Source organism: Gadus morhua, chromosome 4, assembly GCF_902167405.1.
Source record: "Gadus morhua chromosome 4, gadMor3.0, whole genome shotgun sequence".
Lineage (NCBI taxonomy): Eukaryota > Metazoa > Chordata > Actinopteri > Gadiformes > Gadidae > Gadus > Gadus morhua.
Genome location: NC_044051.1, coordinates 4,587,502 through 4,605,359, shown reverse-complemented (window position 1 = coordinate 4,605,359; position 17,858 = coordinate 4,587,502). Strand labels below are relative to the sequence as shown.

The following is a 17,858-nucleotide window of genomic DNA, read 5'->3' as shown; positions in this document are numbered from 1 at the left end:
TGATTATTTTGCTTAAACATATTTCACTGAAAATATTAAACTTTAAATACTCTACTTAAACATATTTGACTTTAAATATTATATTTGTAAATATTTGAGCATTTGAGCTGACTTATCTACACCATGACTCCGCCCCCTACCTGGCCCAGGTGCTGTGCGGGGAGATGGAGGCGCAGACCGGCGCCGACCGGTAGGTGAGCAACGCGTTGCCGTGGCAACCGCCGTCGGGCAGGAGGAGGCAGACCTCGACCCGGCCCTTGTCTCCGGCGGGGATGTGGAAGGTCAGGCTGGCCCCCGTATTGAGCCTCACCGAAGCCCTACGCACAGAGAGGGGCGTCAGGGTCGTTATCCTCACTTTAAGTCGTCTTAGTACGTGCTACACGTGAACCTCCTAAGGTGGCGCAATGTGATTGGTTCGTCATCTCGGGATATTGGGCAATATCCCATGACTGTGATCTCAAACTTGGGATTTTGTTTTCATTGCATGACGGCCGTCTCGTCACGCTAATAAAAACTAAATCCCGGCAAAAAATGTTATCAAGTTTATTTTTCGAGTGTTGTTCACGTGTAGTATATACTAAAACAATTATTCACCTCAGGCTCCGTGATTCACTTCGCCTTCGGCGAGTAATGGTTAAATAGCTGCCATTATTGATAAATAATAGCTGACATTAGTAATTATAACTGCCATTATTAATAATAGCTGCCATTATTAATAATAGCTGACATTAGTAATTATAACTGCCATTATTAATAATAGCTGCCATTATTAATAATAGCTGACATTAGTAATTATAACTTCCATTATTAATAATAGCTGACATTATTACTACAACTGTTGCTCACAGCCTCCAATCAGCTGACTTTGTGTTCCTCAGAAATCATATTGCTACTGTCATCATTTCCTATCCTCGTTATGACGTTAACATTGTTTAACGTTTTTATTGTTTAAGCTCATTTTGGGATAATGGTAACTAATGACTACTTACTATCATTATTTATGTTGTTATTGTTGTCAAGGCTTAAATATTTAAAGGAATAATTTGCCTTTACAAACCGTTAGGAAAATCGGCCTTTTCCTGTGTTTTAGTGACATCACACAAGTGGGCGTACTTGGTGGAAGGCCTATAATATCACCCCTTTAATAACATGGATCTGAATCCACTGTTATTCTGCTCTGGGTGAAAGCGTCTAAAAGTGCTAAGCGACCAACACAGTGTACCTAAATGCTTAGTTATGGTTCCAGGTCGACGCTACACAAGGAGGTGTACAGACCGTATACGGCCTGACGGACCCTCCTTGCGGACCCTCTCCTTGCGTCCACCGCAAGGGCTCGACCTGCACTTCCAAAAAATTCCCACCTTTGCGTCGAGGCGACGCAGCAGCGAGGGCTGTGATTGGTCCGCTCACTAAATCCTGACGCAGAACCAAAGCAGGTTCACGTCTGCGTGGTCATTGCGTTGCGCGGACGTGGAACCATAACGAGGCCTTTAGCCCCGACTGTCGCGTTGACTGTCTTCACCCACTCTTTCGCGCTGCAGTCCAGGTGTCCTTGAAGCCGAACTCCGATCACATGACCCAGGTTCCTTCCCGTCAGCACCGCGTTGTTTTTACCGTAGAAGGACATCTCACTCGGGGTAATGTTGAATATCTCTGGCTGATAAGAAAGCCACACGTTAACACACCCACCACGTATGAACACGCGCACATGCACACACACACACACACACACACACACACACACACACACACGTACGTGCACATACAAACATGCATATACACACACATGCACATACACACACACACACACACACACACACACACACACACACACACACACACACACACACACACACACACACACGTAAGTGTACATACACACACACGGGTGCATGAACACTCGCACATGCACGCACACAACCGCACAAGCACACTTTACTGAAAGAGGTTCCGCAGAAATATCGGAGTGTTGAAATCGCATCCGCACACGGATTAGTCAATATGTTTGTTTTCCCGTTTCCATCGACTATTTTAGATTCTAAAACCCACAGAATTGATTTTGCTTTCACAATGTTGTGATGTCCTCGCTCGCCCTAAAATAATCACACAAGGCTGAGCCTTATGAGGAACCAGACCTACCAGAGAGTCAACCCCGGTCTGCAGACCCTGGCAGATGGACATCTGTGGAGAGGAACCAGAAGGTCTCACCATGAACACGTGAAACAGGAACACGTGAAACATGAACACGTGAAACATGAACACGTGAAACATGAAAACACCAACAAGGGGAGCCGGTCACATGGTGACAGTAGAACCAACATTAACAGGTATCCACAGATACACAGTGAATACCTTATGAAATTAAAGTAATGTGGAATAACTGTATTCATATTTAACGTTTAACTACATAAAGGAATGATGGATGAAGAAGGGAGAGGGATGGTTCTAGGATGGGGGTAGAGGGGGTGGAAGGGAGGGTGATGGATTGATGATGGATGATGGATGGGTGATGGATTGATGATGGATTGATTGATGATAGTGGGAGAGTAGATATGGATGGAGGAGGGACTGATAGATAGATGTAGGAGAAGAAGATGATTGAAGGGATGGAAGGAGAGATGGACTGAAGGAGAGAGGGACATTGGGTGGTGCTCAGATGGACGGAGCGTTACATTCAGAGCTCCTCTGCGTGTCCACGTACAGGCCCCGTTGCTCCACCCACAACCGGCAGCGAGGCACTGGCTACACCTGAACCAGGAACAGACACAGGTTCACCCCACCGGGTCACAAAGCGCTCACATCCTCCCCTGAGGCCTCGGTTCCCACAGACTGTGTACATTGTGAAGGCTGGATGGTGTAGGGCGTCTGAGTACGGGAGACCTACAGTAGGGGAGTGGGAGCTCCGGTGATCCCAGAGCAGTTGAGGAGGTTCAGTTCTTCAGTCACATCCACTTCCCCCAGGCTCACCGTGACGCTCACACGCAGGCCTGCTGTTGTAGAACAGACACGATGTCGTGTTAGTTCAGTAGCAATAAAGAAGTCACAATTTACTTTAGAAGTTGGAAAGGAATTGAAATGAGGGGGATCTCTCGAACCGTGTTTGATAACAACTTAATGGAGTTGTGTTAGTTTCAGAACACACTATAAAATTAATGAGATAATCCGTTGACGTCTCAGCTTATTGCATGAATCTTTAAACGATTTATATTGTTTCATACTACTAGTAATATTATCTACTTTTGTTTGGAGAAAGGACCCTGGATGTCTTATAGAATAATGTACCCTTTTTAGAGTTGTTGATAGTTGGGTAAGATAACGCTTCTGAGAGGGGAGAAAGGGGTCCATTACTGACCAATCACAGGAGGCAGCAGGCAGGTGCATTCTGGGTATCGATGCCCTAGTCCTCCCAGCACTCCGACGCTTGAGTCGAATCGGCAGGAGAAGTTAGCAGGAGCTCCACCTCTCTTCAGGTGGGTGAAGACCACCAGCGTGATCTGGGAACGAAAGAGGAGGAGAAGGCTTGGGGTTGACGATTGTGATGGAAAATCTTGATGTTGTTTAACTTTAATAAGTTCAGCTCTTCCTTCCGGTTTTGTCATCTGGCCACCCCATCTGATAACAGTTTTTTCCTAGTTCCATCTTCAGAAACTCATTCAAACACATATTTGCACTGTGAAAATTTAGACAACGAGAATATATGAGAATGTTGGAACCATCCACATCAATATCTTTACGACATGTACAGCTTTGCAAAACCATGTGAAGGCGATGCATACAGGCCAATATTTGTAAGGTCTGTCTCACTTGTATTCATTTTACTCTGAAATAACTTTCGATGTTTGGGGATAAGCAGCACTGCAGTCAGGTAGTTATTTAAAGTTATAATAAACTGCGTATTTTGTTTATTTAGGTAAAGCATTATGAAAAAATTTGCATGCACAATGAAGCATACAAAAAAAAAAGAATTTTGTATGTCCAGAGGGAAAATTGAGGGAAAATTGTAAGCCCCGGATGTTTATGAAACCTAGAAACGCCCCTGACATCCACCCCCATCTCGTGCCCTCTTCTCTGATAGTCGACTCGCAGAAGCTGCTCGACACGTTTGTCAAACAGTACTTGTGGTATTGTAACATGCCTCTGATAAAAGCCTATCTATCTATATATATAGAGTATATAAGAAAAAAATATATGCATAGGCTATATGTATATGAAAGAAAACAAATATATACATTAAAATATATATATTTATAAATATATATTTAAAGATCCTATATATTTGAAAAAATTGTTTTTGTTTTTTTATGTTATATCTGATCTTTAGAGCACGCCTACCTTTCCTTCTGCGTCTTCCTGGAAGCTGTGGGAGAGCATCCGCCGCTGTCTGAGGTCATCTGGGACGGACAGCCACAGAGAAGATGGACACTCGTCCTCAAAGCTGCATCTGTGGTGGAAAACGAGACAGATAGAGGACTCCATATCCCATGATGCATCATTAACTGTGGTTTTAACTGGGGTCACCGGCAAGGTCAAATCAGCCATGGTGCGTTTCTAAGGAGGCAGAAATGGCGTTCTGTAAATGGGGGGACTGGCGGAGGTGAAGTGGTGGGTTAAAAGACTAGAAAGATATAACTTTTAGGTCGGTAGGAAAAACAGTTGGAAGTCGTTTCGCCTCGGAGGTTTTTCATCCGGAATATATCTTTGTCTCTCAGGGGAGGATAAAAAGCAGCACGGCTCTGTTTCTCTCTTCTCATTCATTTTATCGAATGATTTGCGTGATTAGGGGCGGCATGTCACTCAGGAGGTCGAGCGGGTTGGCTGGTAACCTGAAGGTCGCTAGTTCGATCCCCGGCTCCTCCTAGCTGAGTTTTGAGGTGTCCCTGAGCAAGACAACTCACCCTTACTGCTCCGGGCGAGCTGGCTATCTCCTTACATGGTTGTCACCGCCGTCGGTGTGTGAATGCGTGAATGAATGGGTGAATGCCGTTTTTTTTACATCCATCTTATTCGCCGTCTGATTAAAACACGTGTTTAAGAAAAGTCATGAAAAGACAAAAATTGATTGACATGTAAACTGGGTGTGACCTCTAAACTGAGCGTGACCTCTCAGTCGGTGACCTCAGACTGACCTGGCCGCAGTAGCTGGCGGAGAACTATGAACCAGACATTTGGTTTGGGAAATTACCTGTTGATACCGTTGGTTATTAAGGCCTATTTAAGGGATGTCCTTAGAATAGATGGATGCTTGTGCATGGGGTGGTTTCCCGATTTAGACATCATCAGAAGTCCTGTTCTCAGAATGAAAAGAAGTGTTTAACCGACGACTGGTGCCCACTGCCAAGTGAAGCAACGACTGGTCACTAGTGGTCGACTACTGGTGAATATCCCTAGTCAACGACTACCAGTCAACATCCCTAGTCGTGCACATCACTAGTCATCGACTAGCAGTCAACATCACTAGCCATAGACTAGTAGTGAACATCACTAGCCATCGACTTGTAGTGAACATCGCTAGCCATCAACTAGTAGTGAAGTTCACTAGTCATCGACTAGTAGAGAACATCAGTAGTCATCAACTAGTAGTGAACATCCCTAGCCATCGACTAGTAGTGAACATCCCTATCCCATCGACTAGTTTCTTCTAGTCGATGATTGGATCGTTGATTTCTTTGATCGCGGTCCGATCTTTCTGTGGTGTGTTTTTCACAGAAACCGACACTCATAAGACCAAAGCCTCACTTCCTTGCGCGACAGCAGCGCTTGTGTCACTTTCCCTTTAACAAGAGAAGTAAGTGTGCAACGAGGATGTCATCAATGTTACCCAAAGAGTTGTGTGTAGATGTGATGGTGTGTAGTGTGTTAGTGGGTCGATGGTAGTGTGTAATAGTATGCAGTGTGTAGTGTGTTAGTGTATAGATCAGAGTATGTAATGGTGCGTATTGTGTTAGTGTGTAGATGTGAGTGTGCAGTATGTCAGTGTGTAGATGAGAATGTCAGCGTGTAGATGAGAGTGTGTAATGTGTGTAGTGTCAGTGTGTAGCTGAGAGTGTGTAATGTGTGTAGTGTCAGTGTGTAGCTGAGAGTGTGTAATGTGTGTAGTGTCAGTGTGTAGCTGAGAGTGTGTAATGTGTGTAATGGGGCAGTGTGTAGCTGAGAGTGTGTAATGTGCGTAGTGTCTCAGTGTGTAGCTGAGAGTGTGTGATGTGTGTAGTGTCTCAGTGTGTAGCTGATCAGCTGACCGTGTCAGAGCTCCACACCAGCCGCAGTACGGGTCACGGGCGTTCCAGCAGGACTGCAGACTGCTGTGTTGAACACACTGAGACACTGGAACACGCATCAACTGGGGGAACACACACACACACACACACACACACACACACACACACACACACACACACACACACACACACACACACACACACACACACACACACACACACACACACACACACACACACACACACACACACACAACTGATCCCTAGTGATTCAAATTCCCTGGAAGTTGCTTTGGACGGAACAGTGTTGTTTTTGGCAGGCATTTTAGATTTAGTTTTAGTCTTAGTCTTTTTGACGAAATGCTTCTTAGTTTTAGTCCCATTTTAGTCATTTCTATCTTTGAAAGTTTTAGTCTAGTTTTAGTCTGACGAAAACTCAGAAGGTTTTAGTCTAGTTTTAGTCCGACGAAAACTCAAAAGGTTTTAGTCAAAAATCAAATATACATAAGATGCGTGTATTTATTTAATAGGCCAATACATTTATCATAATGAAGCACACTGAGACTGATCTAACTGATCTAACTAGCATGATTCTGTAGACATGAATCATGCTGAGACCAGCGGGTGTCGGATAATTTCTGCAGGCGTTTTTTTTTGAGATTGTTTGCATCAAGCACTGTTGGCGCTTCGGTGAGGCTGTGATGAAGTTCACTATTCATTGGACCGTGTCTAGACAGTAACGAACATCCGTGACCATAGTTAATCGCGTTTGTAGTCTACACTCAGACGTGAACTCATTATTGCATGCGGGTGTCTTCATTCAAAAAAAAATTAAAACATTCGGGAGTATGCAATAATACAAATTATTCTAAAGAGGTCTAGACTCCGTGCGCAGCCCCGCCTTCCCAAGTGAACCAAGAAAACCCGCGCCGGGTTGACCCCCTCGGTTTTATACAGGAAACTTGAGAGAAAAAGGTGAAATCACCGGGCATGCCAAGCTGCGACCGAATCGGCGTGGCAGCGAATAAAGACCTATAGCCTACATCATCCTGCCCAACAATATGGGCAGGATCTAGACCAAGCTCCCCTAATCGAGTCAACAATAGCCATGTGTCAATGCCTAGCCTCTGCGTTTGAATGATAATGAATGCATTTTTAATGTCTACAAATATTCTAGACTAGAGAGTGCGCGCAAATCAATGAAACCTTATGCAGAATCAGATAAAGTCTTTGCTGCGCAAAGCATGTTTCAGAAATCAGCACCTAGTTGTCACACAAGCTATTTTTGATTTTTGTAATATGGATGGGGGGGAAATGCCGTGAAAAGATTTACGCACAGTGCATTCAGCATTACGACCGATACATATGTCGGCTTAGGCCTAATCAATTGTGTTTTAATATCTTTAGCATTCAAATTATTGCAGTCTATTATTTTCATTGGCTACTCTGCTGTTGGCCTTGATGGGGAGATATTTTGACACCATTTTCCTGCGACATTCCTGCGTCTCCCTCAGTACGGAGCCCATGTAGTGTATGAGTGTGTGTGTGCCGTGTGCGTGCAGGCGCAGCTGCGCGCGAGCGAGGCTTTTAGTGTGTGATGGGGGCGTGACTGTTAGGACAAGCAGCTGGCTCCATTTCTGATGTCTGAGCTCTTGATTGACATTGCACGCATATTATAGTTGGCGGGAAAAAAGCATGTTTTGAAACTTTGTTCGTCCACTCACTAACAATTTAGTCTCGTCTAGTTCTCGTCTGACGAAAATGTCTACATTTTTCGTCACATTTTAGTCTTTATATGGCTTTGGTGACGTTCGTCTTAGTCTCATTTTCGTCATGGAAAAAAGGGGTCTGACGACGTCATTTTCGTTTTCGTCTTGCCTGACGAAAACAACACTGGGACGGAATAGTCTTCTAAAAGTGAAGTAAGTGATACGTTTCTACATAAAGAAAAAGTAAAGCTAAAGATCATCTCCAATATCCACGAGCCTACCTTGTCCCTAACCGCCACAAAGACGTGCTTGCGGCCCACGGGGTCCAGGTGCATCTTGGGAAAGACGCGGCGGTCGTCGGGGGCCTTCCAGATGACGCTGAGACACTGGGCCTGGAGCTTGGCGTCCACCGTCAGCTGAGTCAGACAGACAACCACACCGGGGTGAGCTGATGGTTACACTGAGAGCACAGAGGACCTTACACCTAGAGCACAGTTAGAGTAAGAGTACACTGAGAGGACCTTACACCTAGAGCACAGTTAGAGTAAGAGTACACTGAGAGGACCTTACACCTAGAGCACAGTTAGAGTAAGAGTACACTCAGAGGACCTTACACCTAGAGCACAGTTAGAGTAAGAGGACACTGAGAGGACCTTACACCTAGAGCACTGTTAGAGTAAGAGTACACTGAGAGGACCTTACACCTAGAGCACAGTTAGAGTAAGAGTACACTGAGAGGACCTTACACCTAGAGCACAGTTAGAGTAAGAGTACACTGAGAGGACCTTACACCTAGAGCACAGTTAGAGTAAGAGTACACTGAGAGGACCTTACACCTAGAGCACAGTGAGAGTAAGAGTACACTGAGAGGACCTTACACTTAAAGCACACTTAGAGCACCTTACACCTAGAGTACACTCAGGGTACCTTACACTTAGATTACCTTACACTTAAAGAACCTTGCATTTATAGTATTAGAGTACCTTACATTTAGAGTAGACTCATAGTAGCTAACAATTAGAGCACATTACACTTAGCTTACACTTAAAGTACACTCGGTGTACCTTACACGTATGAGTACCTTACACAGCAAACAATGGTCAAGGTCCTCTGCCTTCAAAGACCAGAGAGAATTAACTTCTAAGTTAACTCTCTCTGGTTATTCTACGTTGACCAAAAAAAAAAAAATATCCCCAATAATATCTATGCAACATTCATTTTTGGTTGTGTATGCTAAAATGCAATGAACATTTATTCTCAAAATTGACGCCGAAACAAGTGGCCAGAAATGATGCCTGCAGCTTAATGCATTCCCTGTCCCGACTGCACATTTCAAGGGATACCAGGCAAGATGTACCACTCACAAGACCATGGCTAACTCAATCTCTCATGACCTTTGACCCTGTGCCATCATGTAAATGCAATCACAGGCGCTTTTTCTGCACTCATTTCCTTTTGTGCTGTGATCACATGACACATGTGTCGTTTTTGATGAGACAAACATGCCCACTCGGCTTGTCAGTGTTCTATTTAAAGTGTTGGGGCCACCTCCAACTGTTCCAACAGAGGAAGTGATGTAGCATGACGTAGCACTCAGGGCCTACAGACCTTCAGCAGTTGACCGTCTCCGGTGCCGATGAAGACGATCAGCCAGTTGTTGAGCTTGACCGCGAGCACCGACGTCATGTAAGGATGCTTCAGCAGCACGCGCAATGGCCTCAGCGTGATGGGCACGTCACCCTATAGACATGCACGCCCGCACGCACACACGTGTACCCAAACACACACGTACCCAAATACACACACACACACACCGAACGCATAGACCGAAACACACACACGCGCCAATACACACACACATTCACACAAACGCCAACACACACACACACACCCCAACACACACACACACACACACACACAAACACACACACACACACACACACACACACACACACACACACACACACACACACACACACACACACACACACACACAATTATTATACCTTTAATTGCAATTCCATGTGATCAACTTTGTTTTAGACCTTCATGTAAATCAATTTAGCTTTGTCGTCTATGGCAGGTTCACCTTTGAAGGTTCTCCTGTGTAGCCAAAGTCTGGGTCCCTGTAGGTCGGTGCATCAGTTGGCGGACTGACGTCATATACGGCGAGCTCCGTGTTAGTGACGTCATGGTCGGTAAATATCCCTGCCCAGAGGACCGGTTGGTCCCCAAGAACCACCGAAGAAGAAACGAGTCTCTGGTGCACTTCGACACCTTCACAACATACGAGTATCGCACCTCGCAGGGACCTCAACGTTTTGGTTTTATTCAATTTGTCCGCAAACCAAAGTAGACGAACTTTATGGGGTTTTTCTACGTGATTTAAGTTTGAAAAAATAAAAATAGTCGATTTGATTTGAAATGCATCAACAAACTGGACACCGGCACGACGCGCAAAGATTTCCGGGTTATCACTACTGTCTAAAGACGAGAACAGTCCTCCATCCTGACTGTCATGTGTGTTATGAAGACGTATTTTCGATACTCTCTTAATCACCGAACAGTTTTTTTCGTTGATTCCTTCGAACCCTTCAGCAGCAGATAAAATGTAAGACTCTTCATTCACGTCAACCACAAATCCCACTGAGGCGCCTTTTGGCACAACAGGACTCAATGCATAAGCCTCCCCGCTTAATATCCGAGTTATGTCCGTCAAGTTCAGCGTCTCACAGAAGCCGCAGTTCAGCGCACCGCAGGTGAACAACAGGTTGCGCTCCACAAGTGGCGCCAAGGTATTGACGCTAAAAGTGGAAGTGCCCCCCTCCAAAGTCCTGTTAAACCGTCCAGAAAAACGGGACCCTATGTATTCCCCTCTCTGCGTCAGACTGTGTAGCAGCCCCAGGCTGAGGTTGAGCTGGTAAAGGTAGTCGCCGGTGACGACGTAGACCCAGCGCGCAGCGACGATGAAGTCGCGGATATCTCCACCACGGGAGGGGAACACGTCGATCTCCTGCAGACCGCGGGCCCCCAGGAGCCCACCGAGGGCGAGGAAGAGCGGCAGCCACGCGAACTCCATGGTGCGGAACAGCAGAGTCCTGAGAGAGCGACCTACTGCCTGCTCCTCGTGCGAGGAGACGCCAGAACACTCCCTGTCACCGTGCGTAAAGGCGCGTAAAGGCGCACGAAAACGCGTAAGAGGAAAGTTCCGGTTTATGCAAAAGGGGAAGAGGGCAAAACCTGGCAGATTGTTGACTGCTTTTGAGCGTTTTCACAGTGAATGGTGCTTACCAGAGAGGGAAGCACATTGAAGTCTTTATATAGTGTTGTTCCAAAGTTGATCCAAAATTTGATTTATTTTAGATTTTTATTGTGATTACAGTTATTATGCAGGCTGTTGTTTAGTTCATCCGCTACTGCCACCGTTGTCGCTATTCTTTGTTTTGGTCGTGTTTTCAAAACAGAGCTAAACTGAAGGTCTATAATCTAAAAGTGTAATTTCTGCAAAAAAACATATAAATATATACCATATAATATCCAAGATATCATACCATTTTTCACGACTTAAAAGTTTTCTTGACCGTGATAGGACTTCCATGTGATAGCCTACGTTGTTGTTGATAACGAGCTGTAATATTGTGTTATGATATGACTGCATGCAACCAGTGGCGGACACATACTGTTTGAAGGGCAGGGGCGAAAAAATAAAAAGGGCACATTCTGAACAACATGGCGCCCAACCAGCGTGCAGAAAACTATGCATAATTTATGATGAAATAGTCCTCATCCTTGATTAAGATTAGCATTAAATTATAAGGTGATCCAGATCAAAGTAATTAATGATATGAAAATTAAAATTATAACCACACCTCTATGATAAAACCACACAGGGAACTATAAAACATTTACAATATTTATGTCATGGTCTGTCGGTTTCCTTGTCTTGTTTTGGCGTGTTACCTGTTTTCCTTTGGTATCAGTCTTGTTTCTCCCCATGTCAGGTTTCCCTCCTGTGTGATTACTGCTCCCTCCCTAATGTGTTTCAGCTGTTACTCGTTGCGTGCCCTGTGTGTGTTTGGTATTTAAGCCCTTGTCTTTCCTTTTGTTCCTTGTCGGATCATTTTAGTTTGTGGTGAGTTGTGTCCTGTGTGTCCCCGGTGTTACCTGTGTTACCTGTGTTACCCGCGTCACCCTTGTTCCTTGCCTTTTGAGTTAATAAATTATCCTTTTACCTGAACTGTCTGCGATTGGGTCCTACCTGCCTGCCTGCCACCCGCTAACCGTGACAATTTATAATTGAACGGTATATAATATGTACTGTATATTTTAATTTTATTACAAAAGAGTGTCATACTGCACTACCACTAGATAAAATGCTTTGTGAATACGGCCCCAGATCTGTGGCCAAACATTCACGCGTTGTAGATCTTTGCTTGAGTCTGCTATTCAGTTAACTTTGAGTTGGATCTTCACAACAAAGCCTTCTTCTCCTCCATCGTTCCCAGATCAGGCTGGTGGTCTTCACCCACCTGAAGAGAGGTGGAGCTCCTGCTAACTTCTCCTGCCGATTCGACTCAAGCGTCGGAGTACTAGGAGGACTAGGGCATCGATACCCAGAATGCACCTGCCTGCTGCCTCCTGTGATTGGTCAGTAATCTACCCTCTCACAGTATGAAAAACACAGGTACAATATAAATTATGCGTCCCATCGAATTAGGGTTGTGATGCATGACTTTATTTTTATGTTACTTTATCACCAACTTCTGAAAATGTGCTGTGCGACTTCCAGGGGCCTACTTTAAATCCTGTTTAGCTCGGCTTTCCTTTAAATGTTGTTTCTTCAATCCTAACCACCCAACAATCGCACCCTGGATATGTGTACCAATAGAGCAGTGAACTAACCTAATATGGTTACGCAGTGGAGGCTTCTCCATTGAGGAGAGGGAGGAAGATCCTCCCTAACATTGTTGAGAATAAAAAATTTAGATTGCCCCGACTATTGTAATGAATTAATGCCCTTAAATATGACTACTTTATTGCCTTTGAATATATAATGTTCGTTTCCCTGGGTAAAGGGACATTAGCACCCCCTATCGCCTATTGACAATTACTTGAGGGAGGAACGTCCTCCCTCCGCCGCCGTTCACTCCCATTCATTTTCCCGAAAGTACTGGCGGCCGGTGGATAACATGGGTTTCAATGGGAGAGAGGAGGAAAATCCTCCTCTGAGTGGGTGGGACCTTAAGGGGTCTGATTCGCGCAAAAATCTATCCGTCTGCGCTATGAACCAATAAGCAGGATCCCTAGATGTTGAGCAGTGTTGCCAGATTGGTCTGATTTCCCACCCAATTGGGCTACTTTTAACCATGTTAGGCTGGAAAAATTATCATTGGGCGGGAGATTGCATTGCCGCGGTGCTCAGTCTGAGAGACGCAGAGCAAGTGAAATCTGCGATAGCGAGATCCTAAATGCACAATGGAAACATTGGAAACGGAGGACATTGTTAACGTCTTATTACAAAAACCATTCCATTCATTCAGAAAGAGGTAGACCACTTCCCAAAATCAAGGTCATCAGAAGTAATGGCAACGTCAGTGTTGTGAGTGCTACATGGTTTGCTAGGTAGGCCTACGCATGACTTACTGGTAGCATTACAAGCAATTGTAACTGAAAATAAACATAGCTAAATAACTTCAGTCAGTGAGGGCAAAAATAGGCCCAGATTTTTTTATTTACTTTTACAAATCAATAGTAGGCCTGATTTGACTAATATGCTTTGCATCCTTTCCTTCTCAAATTACAGTGATGCCACTGGTGGCTTTGTATACATTTTGTTCACATAACTCCCTCCCTGCTATTTTGTAGTTCACCAAAACACCCTGAAACAACTTGAGTCTCACATTCTTATGCCACCATACGCCAACAGTGCAAGCAGGCCAATGGCAACCAAGTGCGCACTTTAAAAACCACCAGCCGCCACTGGGTTACAGTGTTTATGCCCTCATGATTGTATTGCCTGGTTAACACCCTGCATAGCCGGTCAGGCTACATAAATATCTATGTTAATATTGTATATAGCTCCTAATTACGGGGAAAGTGTTACGCGTGTGATAAGTGTTATGTTTAATGTGTGTGAATGTGGTGTATATAATTGCTCCTGTTAGTTAGTACTGTTTATTCATAGATCTGTATTTCCCCTTAGCACCACATTCTTCTACCTAGGTTTCTAAACCGAAGGTCCTCCGCTGTGATCGGACCACAGCCACAACCCCTTAGTGTTCACCAGCTCTGTTACACGTATGCCCCCCCCCCCCTCTGTTTAATTTTATTTTTGGAAAATTAAATGTTTCATGTCTTTTTAGTTTGCATTAAAGATGAATGTTCCACTGTTTTAGATGTAGGTTAATAGGGTCTACCTTTAACTTAAAGTAATTAGACCTGTTGATTATTATTTTTCATGATAAAAGGAACAACAACATCCCCCCTCTGGGTTATTTGACAATTCGCACCCTGATAACGACCAATAAAAAAACAACAGTGTTACCCTTCATGTTTTTTTAATGGCGACCAATGATAAACGACAGTTTATCATTGGTCTTATGCCTTATGTTTTTTTTCATGACAAAAGCGGTTTTCTGAAATGGGATCAATTAATAGTTTAAACCTATGTTGTGAGTAATAGAGAATAAAATATTTAAAATATTGTTCCAAGTGGCCTGTATGCATCGCCTTCACATGGTTTTGCAAAGCTGTACTTGTCTTAAAGATATTGATGTGGATGGATCCAAAATTCTCATTTATTCTTGTTTCTTCGATTTCTCACAGTGCAAATATGATTTTGAATGAGTTTCTGAAAATGGTGTTTTAAGATGGGACATATGTAAATATAATTTGTAACCCCATGTTGCAAATATAACAACCAATTTTTTTTTTAAATGTTGATGCATGATTGTGGACCATATGAATATAGTACAATTTCAGGTCTTCTGGAAATGTTTTTGGTCGCTGTGTGACAATTCAGCTTAATTTTGAATATATAGTTGCTTAAAGGTTGGGTATGGAATACTCTTTTTTGGCCATTTTTGCAAAATTACTTGAAATCCTTATCATAACCTACTTACAGCCACTGAGTCAGAAGTACTGACATGAAAATTAAACAAGTCAATCATCTGTGGAACGGGCAGGGCTCGAAAAACTCCAGAACCACCGAGTGGCATTGGACAGTAAGTACGTCAATCAAACGGTCGTACTGCACTCCCCCGCCCCCCCCGCGCGTGACCCCTTCGTGCACGTACTCAAAGCTTGTGACCCAGAGCAAGCTTATGTTTGTTGTTATCCTAGCTACTGGAGCTAGCTAACTAGCTAATCCACATTTGGACCTTTGGAGCACTAGAAGACAACCCTAAACTCACGCATCTGTGTTCGCGCTAGTGCATGATTGCGCGTCCATGTACTTGGAATGGGTGGAGTCAGAGTCAGCATTGATGGAGAGGGGGTAGGACCATTTGAGTTGTGAATTTTCAAAATCTGCTGGTGTTTCGCAAATCCCATACCCCACCTTTAAGGCATACTCATTAACGAAAATGTCAAACTGGCACTGCATGTGGAATAGGTTGCTGACCCCTGGTATATATACTGTTTATACCGAACACCCCTAGTTCAACTGTTCAAAGTGAAGGCTAATAGGGCCTAACATTAACTTAAAAAATGAATTAGGCCTGTTGATTCTTATGTTTTTCATGACAAATTGCACCCTGATGACGACCGAAAAAAAACGACAGTGTTAACCCTTATGTTTTTTATCGGGACGGCGGATAAAAAACGACGGTTTCACCCCTTTTGCTTTTACTCATGCTGACCAATATAAAGCAACAGTGTTAGCCCTTTTGCTTTTTCTCATGACGATCAATAAAAAACTACAGTGTTAACCTTTTTCTCTTTTTTCACGACGACCAATAATAAGCGACAGTGTTCCCCTTTATGTTTCCTTTTCATGACGACCTATAGAAAACAACAGTGTTACCCATTATGTTTTGTTCCATGACGACCGATAAAAAACGACAGTGTTACCATTAATGTTTTCTTTCAGGACGGCAGATAAAAAACGACAGCGTGACCCCTTCCGCTTTTTTTAATGACGACCGCTAAAAAACTACATTATGTTTTGTTCCATGTCGGCCGATAAAAAAACAACAGCGTTACCCCTTGTGCTTTCTCTCATGCTGACTGATAAAAAGCGAGAGTGTTACCCCTTATGTTTTTTTAATGGACGAGCAATAAAAAACTAGAGTGTTTTAATTTAAACCCTTATTTGTTTTTTCATGATGACCATAAAAAACGACAGTGTTACCCCTTATGTTTTTTCTCATGACGATCAATAAAAAACGACAGTGTTACCCTTTATTTTTTGTGTCATGACGATCATAAAAAACGACAGTGTTACCCCTTATGCTTTTTCTCATGCTGACCGATAAAAAGCGACAGTGTTACCCATTATGTTTTTTAGGACGACCAATAAAAAACTAGAGTGTTTTAATTTAAACCCTTATTTGTTTTTTCATGACGACCATAAAAAACGACAGTGTTACCCCTTTTGCTTTTACTCAAGCTGACCGATAAAAAGCGACAGTGTTCCCCTTTATGTTTCTTTTTCATGACGACCTATAAAAAACCACAGTGTTACCCATTATGTTTTGTTCCATTAAACCGATTAAAAACGACAGTGTTACCCTTTATGCTTTTTCTCATGCTGACCGATAAAAAGCGACAGTATTAACCTTTTTTTTTTTTTCACAACAACCAATAATAAGCGACAGTGTTCCCGTTTATGTTTCTTTTTCATGACGACCTATAAAAAACAACAGTGTTACCCAATATGTTTTGTTCCATGACGGCCGATGAAACCGACAGTGTTAGCCTTTATGTTTTGTTCCATTAAACCGATAAAAAACGAGTGTTACCCCTTATGTTTTGTTCCATGACGGCCGATAAAAAACGACAGTGTTACCCCTTATGCTTTCTCTCATGCTGACCGATAAAAAGTGAGTGTTAACGACCAATAAAAAACGACATTGTTTTAATTTAAACCCTTATTTGTTTTTTCATGACGACCATAAAAAACGACAGTGTTACCCCTTTTGCTTTTACTCATGCTGACCGATAAAAAGCGACAGTGTTGCCCCTTATGTTTTGTTCCATGTCGGCCGATAAAAAACGGCAGTGTTAGCCCTTTTGCTTTTTCTCATGACGATCAATAAAAAGCGACAGTGTTAACCTTTTCTTTTTTCACGACGACCAATAATAAGCGACAGTGTTCCCCTTTATGTTTCTTTTTCATGACGACCTATACAAAACAACAGTGTTACCCAATATGTTTTGTTCCATGAGGGCCGATAAAAAACGACACCGTTACCATTTATGGTTTTTTTCAGGATGGCGGATAAAAAATGACAGTGTAACCCCTTTCGCTTTTTTTCATGACGATTGCTAAAGTACGACAGTGTTACCCCTTATGTTTTGTTTCATGACGGCCGATAAAAAACGACAGTGGTACCCCTTTTGCTTTTACTCATGACGACCATAAAAAATGACAGTGTTACCCCTTATGTTTTTTTTCAGGACGCCGAAAAAAAAAAGACATTGTTACCCCTTATGTTTTGTTCCATGACGGCTGATAAAAAACGACAGTGTTACCCCTTATGTTTTTTCACATGCTGACCGATAAAAAGCGACAGTGTTACCCCTTATGTGTTTTTAAGGACGAACAATAAAAAACTAAAGCGTTTTAATTTAAACCGCCATTCTAAGACGGCCTGGCAAGGCATGTGGCCCCATAATTCAGCCAAACATTTTGCAGTAACATACATGCTTTCTCATCAGCCAGAGATATTCAGCATTACACCGAGTGAGCTGTCCTTCTATGGTAAAAACAATG

General features: G+C 43.3%; 2 protein-coding genes across 8 annotated transcripts in view; one reads left to right on the top strand and one right to left on the bottom strand.

Annotated features, from left to right (window-relative positions):
* Positions 1–11,063, bottom strand: part of LOC115542663 (plexin-C1) — a 32,591-nt gene extending 21,528 nt beyond the window's left edge. For 2 of the 6 annotated variants that reach the window (XM_030354997.1, XM_030354999.1), the window contains exons 1-11: positions 10,014–11,052; positions 9,533–9,664; positions 8,206–8,340; positions 6,237–6,337; positions 4,333–4,441; positions 3,353–3,494; positions 2,885–2,990; positions 2,673–2,748; positions 2,140–2,181; positions 1,527–1,657; positions 141–317 (exon numbers count right to left, since the gene is read on the bottom strand). In XM_030354997.1, coding sequence (XP_030210857.1) covers positions 141–317; positions 1,527–1,657; positions 2,140–2,181; positions 2,673–2,748; positions 2,885–2,990; positions 3,353–3,494; positions 4,333–4,441; positions 6,237–6,337; positions 8,206–8,340; positions 9,533–9,664; positions 10,014–11,003 — 2,141 coding nt within the window. In that variant the 5' untranslated portion in view covers positions 11,004–11,052. Of the gene's footprint in view, positions 1–140; positions 318–1,526; positions 1,658–2,139; positions 2,182–2,672; positions 2,749–2,884; positions 2,991–3,352; positions 3,495–4,332; positions 4,442–6,236; positions 6,338–8,205; positions 8,341–9,532; positions 9,665–10,013 lie in introns of all 6 variants that reach the window. The other 4 variants (XM_030355001.1, XM_030355002.1, XM_030355003.1 and 1 more) reach the window with 3 other exon arrangements.
* The window catches only part of LOC115542665 (plexin-C1), a 156,695-nt gene that overhangs the window by 133,590 nt on the left and 5,247 nt on the right, over positions 1–17,858 (top strand). The gene's annotated exons all lie outside the window — the stretch shown is intronic.